At 39.8% G+C, this 10,915-nt stretch overlaps 1 protein-coding gene across 1 annotated transcript; it reads left to right on the forward strand.

Annotated features, from left to right (window-relative positions):
* Window positions 1-9,443: 9,443 nt before the first annotated feature.
* LOC127782445 (germin-like protein 8-10) lies at window positions 9,444-10,604 on the forward strand. The gene is made up of 2 exons (XM_052309634.1): window positions 9,444-9,654; window positions 9,846-10,604. The coding sequence occupies exons 1-2, from the start codon at window positions 9,537-9,539 to the stop codon at window positions 10,400-10,402; spliced, it is 675 nt and encodes a 224-aa protein (XP_052165594.1). The 5' UTR covers window positions 9,444-9,536; the 3' UTR covers window positions 10,403-10,604.
* The last annotated feature ends 311 nt before the right edge of the window (window positions 10,605-10,915 follow it).

Here is a 10,915-nt window from a genome sequence, read left to right on the forward strand (position 1 = left end):
TATTTAGAAATTGAGATCAAAAAATAAATGTTCATGAAAAAGGTGGTGAATGAAAGGGATATGGATTAGTTTTGCTGCAGGTAGATGCAACTTTGATAATTGCCTACACCGTCTAAAACGGATAATAAGGCAATAATTAAGGCGTCATCTACCTGTTCTTGTTCCCGCGTCTGCATTTTTTGTTTTATCTCTTAGTTCTTCTCATGTATTTCTTCAGCTCCATCCTAATAGCCTAACCAAAGAAAAAATCCAAGGAAGATGTGCATATAACTTCAGATTGTTCGAGTTTATCAAGATTGAAGGATAATAGGAGCTTACTTATGGAAGCACCTCCCTGTTGCACTCCTAATGTGGGCTGTACCTTTCTCCCACCAATCATTAAGTATTTGCAGGATTGCCAAGTGACCTGCATATAGCAACTGAATAAAATTCGGTTGAAGGTGCACATGGAGGCCAGGAAATTCAGAAACAAAAGAAGGTGCATTTCATGCACATAATATTAACATGTAAAAAAAGGGAACATATGCAAGACTAAGTGGATGCGAAGTAGGCCATTTTGATATTTGCATCAATTGCTTACTAAAACACAAATACCTTATTGTCTCATCTGGAGTCAAATAAACCCATCCAATCAACCTTGTAGGATATATAAGAGAACGGAAATTGTGAATGGTGGCCGGATCCATGAACTGGGGATATATGCATTTATCTCTAGCGAGGCCACAAAGCAAAGCAATTAGAAAAAAAATCAATTAGCCGGTGCAACGTTGATTACTCCAAGCAATCAAAACAAACTAACATCTGAAAGAAATATATATATGCACAAATGGAATAATTAATGGGAAGTATAAATTGGTATTGAAGGAAATTATAAATTATTGAGATTTATTATGTACGATCTCAAAATATGGAAATCAATTACGTTCATTCAAATCACGTTCGTATTATTTGGAAAGTACGTGTATGCATGCTTACATGGAAACATTATCAGCATCACTGCATGCAATCACGCAGGCATATTAAAAAATATATTATCTATCTCTTATCGGGTTAAACCCGCTAATGCATATCTAATACCCTGGTTTTAGTAGCACAAATCTTAAAGCAGCTAAACGGTAGATGACGTTGGAGCATGGGCTCCATGGAGCACCATAGAGAGAGAGTACTAATATATGTGGAGTTAATTCAACCTGTCTGTCACTCTGTCCACGCACTCACCCATGTTCAAAACTTCAAAATGATTCCTATTTCGTAGGATATATATTAGGTTGTGGATTTTCTTCTGAACAAAATAGTGGAGCTCCTGGCTAATTTTTCAAAAGAAAAAATAATACAGTACTCATAAAGAGGGGTGTGGCCTAACAAGCATGTCTGTCTGTGGTGCCTGGCCAGGGCAACGATAATAAAATAGAAAAAAATCATTCCTAAATGTCACGAAAAATTATAAGAACATACGAAAACATTAACATAATATGCATGTCATGTCACAAAATCTCCATTTCAATAATATACTAGCTACCTCCTTTCTTTAATATATGATGTTGGTTAGTTCAACGTACATAACAGAACGGAAGGCCAGAGTAATACGAAATTGACAGTATTCATGGATAGCAGAATATTTGCTACTACTATTCACAACAAGGTAGAGAGCCAGCACCCCTAAGGTAAGATTAGGTTATATGTTATCAACAAAACACAAAAGCCTATCTGACCAACTAGATAGATGCTCCCTCTATCTCAAAATACATGATGTCAAACGTGGTATATAAAAAGAAACGGAGGAAGTATATTGACAAGACACTATTCCTCTGTTTGGGCATACTCAAGGCCCTAGGGAGCTCGATGCAATGTTCTTCGTGTGTCTTGTGATACGTGGGGCTTATCTTGCAGCGGGCAATCTGGAGCGCAGGGGATGGCCATATGAGGTGACACGTCCAATCTACTTGGCTTCACATAGCACCATACTAGCTCAATTAGGGATGTAAGTGGACAAGCCCACTACCTGCATAAAAACCAGCTAGATTAATTGTTGATCCCTCACATGGTAGTATAAATTTTAGAAGAAAAAATGAATTAGAAGTGGGATAAGCGGGCAGAAAAATCCCGTTGGCCCATCCCACTTGCATCCCTACACTAAATGCCCATTCACTAGGAACTTATTTGGGGGAAAGTCATTCAGTCCCTCAAGTGAATATATGCACTCGGTTCTTACATGACATCTCTAATTAAATAGTTCAAAGTTTTGAAGAAAAATGGAGCAAGTGCAATCCTAGTTTCAGTGGCATTCTAGAAAGAAGACAACGCCCGCATCTTTCATGTATGCTTCGCCTCAACAGTGGAGACTGTGCTGGCTAGCCATCAAGAACAAGTGGCAAACTTGGAAAGAGGCTGGTCTACCTGGCAATGTAGAAACCGTCAAATCTAAGGGTGCAAGTGGGTGGGTCCGTGAACCCACTTATAGATCAAATACGTGGGTTTACAGTCCCACACACTTAATGTTGAATAGTCTCATATTTGTTGTGGAAGCGCAAGAGGCCTAATATATGAGGGGGGGAGCCCCTCACCTCATTGGCAAGTATCTGGGGCGGGAAAGGCCATTTACGATTCTACACTTACACCCTTAGTTAAGAGGACATATCCGGTAAAAACGAGCTAAGTGTTGGAAACTCGTGAAAATCATACCTAAAAGTTTTGTAAATTCATGAAAAAAGTACTAGAGATAGGTATTGATATGAAATACATTCTCACCAAATATCAAGTTTAAACTCAACTTCATTTAGGAGTAACAAAAAAAGACAAATTCTAGGTGAATAGTAATAGGACACTATTCACCCAAAATTTGTCTTTTTTTTCTCTTAAATGAAGTTGAGTTTGGATTTGAAATTTGGTGAAAATGTATTTCATATCTATACCCATATCTAGTAATTTTTTTCATGAATTTATGAAACTTTTAGGTATGATTTCACAAGTTTCCAACACTTACCTCATTTTCAGTGGATATACCCCCCCCCCCCCCCCCCCCTAAGTTAAGAAGAACCTATAAAACTTGAAAACATTTGATGGGTGCAGTGACTTCACTGTACAACCACCTATTACATGTTATTCAATTCTATGTGGGTGCAGTGATTTGAACAATATTGTGGTTGTACAATGTACTTTTCTATGTTTCTCACGTTGGTTAATTAGTTCAAATTTGCATTGCACTAATCAACATTAAATAAATGAAAAATGCAGGGAGCAATATTAGTGAAGTTTTGGACGGCTTCAGCAGTTCCGCTGGACCAACGAAAAGATTGAACAAGTCTTATTACTAATAAATCTTACTAAGCTAAATTAATCCACAGTGTGTTAGTGTTTGTCACAGCCTGCAGCATGCGTGTCCATATGACTCCGTACCAGTAAGTAGCTAGTCTCTATACTGACTACTAGCAAATCCAATATTAGACTATATTAATTTGTTCCCTAGCAAAAGAAAGGATAATAAAAAGGTACGTAGTACTGGTCTTTGTTACGCATGTATTGCTGGTGGAAGTAACCACTCCCAAGAAAACAATGCAGGGTGACCAAGTAAAGTGTTGGAAAAGTATATTAGTAAGACTGTACATTACTCCCATATTTAACTTATTAATTAGTAGAAGTGTTACTTATGATAACATGAACAAATATCGAACATTAATTTTATATTATACAATATATTTCAGGTTTTTGCGTTATATATTGTACGCTAGTACTTAAATAATGCTAGCTCTTGGTGATATCCTTCCCATATATATGTATCATCCATCGGCCGGCCCGGTCTCCGTACGGATGGGATTGACATGTGTTTCTGACGTAGGATCAATGTATCTACTCTCATAGATATATAGTATACAGGTGCATGCATTGACCGATCTCGATCGACAGTCACTTACCGTTGTCCGTTGCTATCATAGATCAACATCATTACTTGGTTCCTGAGAAATCTCCTCAGTGATTAAGCTATACTTATAATTAATATGTATATATAGTGGACGATGAACACATGTGAATAATGATCTCGACTGCGTCTTCCCATACAGTTGCAAGTAAATTATACACGGTCAGCGACACACGTCAGATTAGTTAGTACAGCAGATAAACATTTCAAAAGAACACAAACAAGAGTTGATATATATACAGATTACAGTGATAGTTAACATTAATGAAGTTCAGCACGTTTCTTCTTTCTACCCTAGCAGCCATGCATGCCAGAGACCATTTCAATCCAGAATCCTTTAATTGGTCACAGCTTAGCTGACTCTAGCTCCACTTGACTTGTTCTTAGGTTGCTCACATGCATGCTTATGCAAGTTCAGACAGAAACATGTTCTATCTGTTCCTATATAAGCACATCCCCTCCATGGACAAAAGCATCTCATTTTAAACACACCACCTGAACAAGAAAACACAAGCATCTATAAGCTACTGGAAGCATCTACAAGCATATCATTTGAGTATATCCGTTTAAAGCGGTCTTTGACAGGAAGGCACCACATCACAAGCTGCGGGATTTTTCTCTTAGTTCCCTCGGCTATGTCAGACGATTCTGGGCCAGTATTGCTATTCGATTTGTACCGGCTAGCACCCCATGTTAGACATTCTTCCAAAGAAGCGTACTCTTTCCTTTACAGTATGCAGTGATTAACGCACGCATGAATCTTTTCCACACCAAGTGAAAAGGGACATATGAGTTTCTTCGTTTGATACGTGCTGGATGGTAGTGAGTTAGGCCTCGGAAGCATATTCTTCAGAAGTTCAAGCAGACTATCGAAACTACTATTAGACCATCCATGTCTCGCCTTTAACCTCCTAAGTTCAAGAAATGACCGTAGTGTTGTGAACTCACTGTCACAGCCATTTGACTCATCGTACAAAACTTTATTAGATGTCTTCTGTAAAGCTTCAAAGTTATTTAAACCTCTAGCCGACCCAATCATCACCTCGGGTTCTGCATGACGTAACATTAATTTCCTCTAGATCAATTTTGTCCCCACTAGAACCATCATCATCGTACACCATGTCTTCAACTTCTGTTGGAACTACATTTTCTGGCCCGTCCACTTGTTCTTCGCCATGACGTGTCCATATTTCGTACTACTCCATAAATCCACGAGTTACTAAGTGCTCCATCTCTGTAGAAGCATCTTTCCAGGCTATTTCATTCTTACAATCAGCACATGGACAAAGTATCTCCCTCATATTGTTCTGTTCAGCGTGTGCCTTAGCAATACCAATAAATTTAGACACGTCATCCCTATATGGAGCCAAAAACCTCAGCGAATGATACATCTATTGCCGCCTGTCCATATCTCTAAAAAAATGAACAACAAATATTTGCACTATTAATACGAAATTTTAGGGTTCATTAACAATAACATATCACTATTCAAAACTAAGTGAAGGTGATTTATAAATTAATGAAAAACAAAGTTTATTTCAATTTGGTTTATACAAACATACCAAATTAGTATAATAGGAAAATCTAACAATATCATACCATCGGCATATTAAAAATAATACATTTTTTTAATAAACCAAATAAATAGACATAAATAATTTTCTTCTCTCTCTCATATATATGTCTAGATCTAGATCTAAATCTAGGAGGTGGATGTGATACCAAAATAAAAAAATTTGGGAATTTATGTTACCACAAACCACTACAACAAGAGGCATCAAGTATTACACATACATCTAACATCAACATATCAAAAGAAAGTAAATAAAAAAACATGGAGCTTTTCCTTCACAATTTTGCATGCATAGATCCATCACAAATTGAGGTCTAAAAGCTTAAAAAAATTACATACCTAGGGTGGAAAGGAGTAGATCTAACCACCGTAGAAAAATCCCCCGAAGATTTGAAGTTCAAAACCTCCCCCCCCCCCTATATTTAAGTCACTTTAGGAGAGAAAAACACCGGATAGAATGAACAGGGCTCGGCAAGGAAGATGACTATATAGTGCCATTATCGCAGGCGGACCACATAAGCGACGCCTGCGAAGATCGCAGGCACACGTTCCTTGCCGCCTGCAAAGATCGATCTTCGTAGGCGTCGCTTATGTGGTCCGCCTGCGATAATCGATCTTCGCAGGCGGACCGCCAACTCCTCCCCGGTTATCATCTTTGCAGGCGGGGTTTTAGCTCCGAAGGCCACTCCCACCTGCGAAAATGGAACCCCTACGTCGCCAAAAATGGATTTTCTAGTAGTGACAGTCTCATCCATCACCAATCTTGTCGACAATGAGAAGTACGTACATGGAGATGTTCAGCATGTTGGATCTGTGATGTGTGCTCCAGTTTTTGTTTTGTTAGATTTGTGATTCAGATCTTTTCCTTTTAACTTGAAGAGTGTAAAGATTCTGTATGTGAGTGATTTTGTCATTCTGGGATTTAGTTTCTAAAATCCTCTAGCTAGAAGAGCGTGCTCCTAGTGCCTTTTTTACTCATCAAAAGACATCTATGTCGATTTGTACATCCGGCAATGATGATCCTAGCTCCCTCATCAGTGCCAATTCTGAAGTGTCGGATCCAAATCCAACATTGTTGCGTCCTTCGAAATATGTGATGTGTTTTGTACTGATGCTAGCAAGGGCATGGCTAAGAGGTAGGAGAAGGTTTTCGACACGGGTGTACGTAATCCTAGTTTCATCATTTCATGGATGGTTTAGAAAGCATGGAATGCTTGCGTCTTCCATGCGTGTTTCGCCTTTGCAGCTTAGACCGCGGCAACCATCCAGGACGTACAAGTGGCAAACTTGGCATTGTAGAAACCATTGAAACTTAATCTGCCAACCTATGTGACCTCTTCCTATAGAAACATGACTTAGGGTGCTAATACATCCTTAGTGGGTGCAGTTGCATACCTCTTGCCCTTCTGGTCAGACTGGTTATCCTTCAACCTGCAGCTGTTTGCTGAAAAATGTACTATGTTGCATGCCATCAATCTCGATAAAAGTTTTGACGGCTTCCGCCGACCCGGCCAAAAAGACAGATAAAATAGAATTGGTCTTATTAATAATAAGTCTTATTAAGCTAATCGATCGACAGGATTAGCGTTCGCGACAGCCTGCATATGTGTCCGTACCAGTACGGTCAGAGTGACATATGGGAAAACCAGTACAGTTAAACTGTATTTATTCCCCAGAAAAAAAAATGGTAGTCTTTGTTAGGCCATTCCCAACCCAAGACACTAGACATAGTTTCCATAATTATAAACTCCACATCATCAAGAAACTAGTACTAGACATTACTCTTCCAATGCAAATACCATATTCCACACTTAAATTTAATGCTACTTATCTCACATGATGCATTGGATGTTGTGTAGAAATCATGTCTCATGCAAGATATAGTTTCTTTCTCTTTTCTCATTTATTCACTTGCCATATCATTTTTCATCCTATATAACAGCTTATTTGATGCTATGGACACCATTTTAGTCATTGGATTGGGAATGGGCTTATACCATGTAATATTGCCAGTGGAAGTAATTAACCACTCCCAAGAAAAATGCATGGCGTGACCAAGTAAATCTTTGACAAGTCTGCAGAGTGATCAGTGACAAAGTTAATGACGTAAAAGCTCCTCATAATTAATGTCCTTCTCATGATCAGTAGGCCGGTCTCCTTACGAATGGGTTCACATGTGTTTCTGCCGTAGGCGATGTATCTATTTTGTGTGTTAATCCTTAATTACCGGTTCGAAATTAACTGGCATAAATGCCAGATTTCGAACCTGTTGCAGTGATGATCCTGGAGCACTGGCGGTTATAAATCAGGAGTCTCATAATTTGGAATCACTGCCGGTCCATGGGACAAGCTGACAGTGATACCTATTTACAGAAAAAATAATAATACGTTTTGTTGCCCTCAACAACAAATTAATCACTCGGTTATCAAGAGCTCATAAAATCACCAACAATCACATCACATCAACTTAAATCACCGAAAATCACATCATCATCAACATAGATTTGGCAACATCAACATCATATCAACGTCACAGAGAAAGAAGGAAGAGATCTATCTAGACTTACTTTGTCACCATAGTTCGATTGTCCTCGAACTGTCATCGTCGTACCTAATGGAGAGATGGTCACCGCCATCGCATGGTGTAGAGGAAGGTGCAGCCAACAGGGGCCGCCACCTTCTTCTTTCTCGTGGAGCCACCACTATTGTCATCTTCTCGAGCTGTGGCCATCATCATTGACCTTCCTCGAGCTGTTGCCACCTCTACTGTCGTCGCCTATGGCCATTGAGGAAGGCCTTCATCGTTAGACCCTGGCAAACGTCATTGAGATGCAGCCAAGTCCGCCCCGACCTCCCCTCTCCTCCCATCCCTTCTCCTCCCTGATGGCTTGGATGCTAGCGATGGACAGATATAGCAGCCCTCGAGCTTGGGCCCGCCGGATCTAGCCAATTGGCCCCCACGCCGTCAGATCTACTACCCTCCCCTCTCCCTCTGCTCTCCTCGCATGGGATCTAAGGTGTTACAGGAAAGCTCATTGCTCTCTTCTCGACGGATCTAGGGGACACCGAGCTCTCTTCTATGTACGTGCAAGGGAGTGGTGCGTGCCATCGAATAGAAGAGAGAAGGAAGAGAAGTGAGAATGGGTGGGGAAGGAGGATGTGTGTCCTTCAAGACAGAAGAGAGAAGCCTGACAAAGGGGATTGGTAACTAGGTGGAGGGCTAAGTGGGTTGTTATTTTGTTTGGCTCAACTCGATTCACTTATTGTTCATGTTAAAAATCCATAATGAAACTAACACTGTAGGATTTTAACATCAACCGGCAGTGATATTTAATATCCCTCTCGATAAAAACCGAGTTCAGCTCATAAAACCATCCAACCACTCTGAACCAGCAGTGATGCTTAATCCCATTCGGTTCAAGCCAAACCTGTAGTGATGAGATAGCAGGGATAGATTGCCGTTTCTGTACTAATCAGTCGACATCTACCTAGCTACCATACATTGCTCTAAGATTGCATCCGATGTTTTCTTAGGCATTACAATTTGAGTTGATCCCAAAGACAATGGCGACCAAGTAAATGAAAAAAGGTTGGAAACAAATAGTTCTTCGATGACTTAGCATGCAGGTCATTGATTGATGATGCACGCTTGTTGGCCCTTCCGTGAAGATCCGATCATAACTACTGCTAACCTTTCCTTCAAAAAGAGAAAAAAGATTACTACTCTATGCCATCGTCAAATACGTCAGATTAGTTAGTAGTGCCGATACATATTAATTTTCAAGCTGAAAAGATCAACCTGCAGGCAGCAAATTGCAGACCATTTCAGTCTACTAGTTGACACCAGTTCAGATTAATTGACTTGTTCAGTTGTTCACAAGTTCACGCTGCCGCGCCCCTGCGGCTATATAAGCACATCAATCCGCCACAGCCAAAGCATCAACCAACAATAAACACAAGCAGTTAGATAGCTAGCTAGCTTCTCAGCCACCAGAGAAAAAAGAGCAAATAATTCAGCAGAGAAAGAGAGCAGCAAACCAAAGACAAATGGCTTCACCATCCATCTGCCTCCTCGCTGCTCTTCTTGCGTTGGTCGCATGGCAGGCCATCGCCTCGGATCCTAGCCCTCTGCAGGATTTCTGCGTTGCCGATATGCATTCACCTGGTATACCATTTATGCGCTTAATTTTAGTCATTTTTTTACTTTATATATATGATCTGAAATAATCGTTTTTTCACATATAAACACTTGTGAGATTATTCTACTTTACTAACATCTAGTAATTGAAACATGTATAGATGTGTTAAAACAATACATAATCCTTGAGTTTACGAGTTAACTTTTATATGATACAGTTCTTGTCAATGGATTCACTTGCTTGGACCCCAAGTATGTGAATGCAGACCACTTCTTCAAGGCAGCAATGCTCGACACTCCTAGAAAGACAAACAAGGTTGGATCTAACGTCACACTGATCAACGTCATGCAGATCCTTGGCCTCAACACGCTCGGTATCTCAATTGCACGTATTGATTATGCGCCTTTGGGACAGAACCCACCGCATACTCACCCCCGTGCCACCGAGATCCTCACGGTGCTTGAGGGGACGCTATACGTCGGCTTTGTCACATCTAACCCAAACAACACGTTATTTTCCAAGGTACTCAACAAGGGTGATGTGTTCGTGTTCCCTCAAGGGCTCATCCACTTCCAATTCAACCCTAACCCACATCAGCCTGCTATTGCAATTGCTGCACTTAACAGCCAAAATCCCGGTGCCATCACTATTGCAAATGCAGTATTTGGATCAAAGCCACCGATTTCAGACATAGTTTTGGCAAAGGCGTTCCAAGTTGAAAAGGGCACCATTGATTGGCTCCAGGCTCAATTTTGGGAGAACAACCACTATTAATTGCCTTAAAAAATTATGCTTACAGAATCTATGTTGTAATTTCATATATAGCATAAATAAGTGTTATGTATTTTGTACTTCTTATCCATGCTTCCAAGGTGTTAGTTCTTTACATTTATGTACTAATGTAAGGCAGCCAGTACAATACATGTATGGTTTCCCGTCGAATAAATGGAATACATTATGGTGTCCGTTACAAAAATTGAATGTGCCAAAACTCTGGAAGAATATGTATTCTGAATTATTTGGCATGCATGTTATATACGATGGTTCCCATGTTATTAATAGAATTCATGCAGCTCATATATATTGTACTAATATATATGGAGTTAATTCAACCCGTCCGTCCACGCACTCACCCAGGTTCAAATGATTCATATTTCATAGGATATATATTAGGTTGTGAATATTGTTCTGAACAGAATACTGGAGCTCATGGATAATTTTTGAAAAGAAAAAATAATAGTACTGTGATGGTTATGGATACCACATACCCAATAGTAATCCACTAAA

Source organism: Oryza glaberrima, chromosome 8 (assembly GCF_000147395.1).
Source record: "Oryza glaberrima chromosome 8, OglaRS2, whole genome shotgun sequence".
NCBI lineage: Eukaryota > Viridiplantae > Streptophyta > Magnoliopsida > Poales > Poaceae > Oryza > Oryza glaberrima.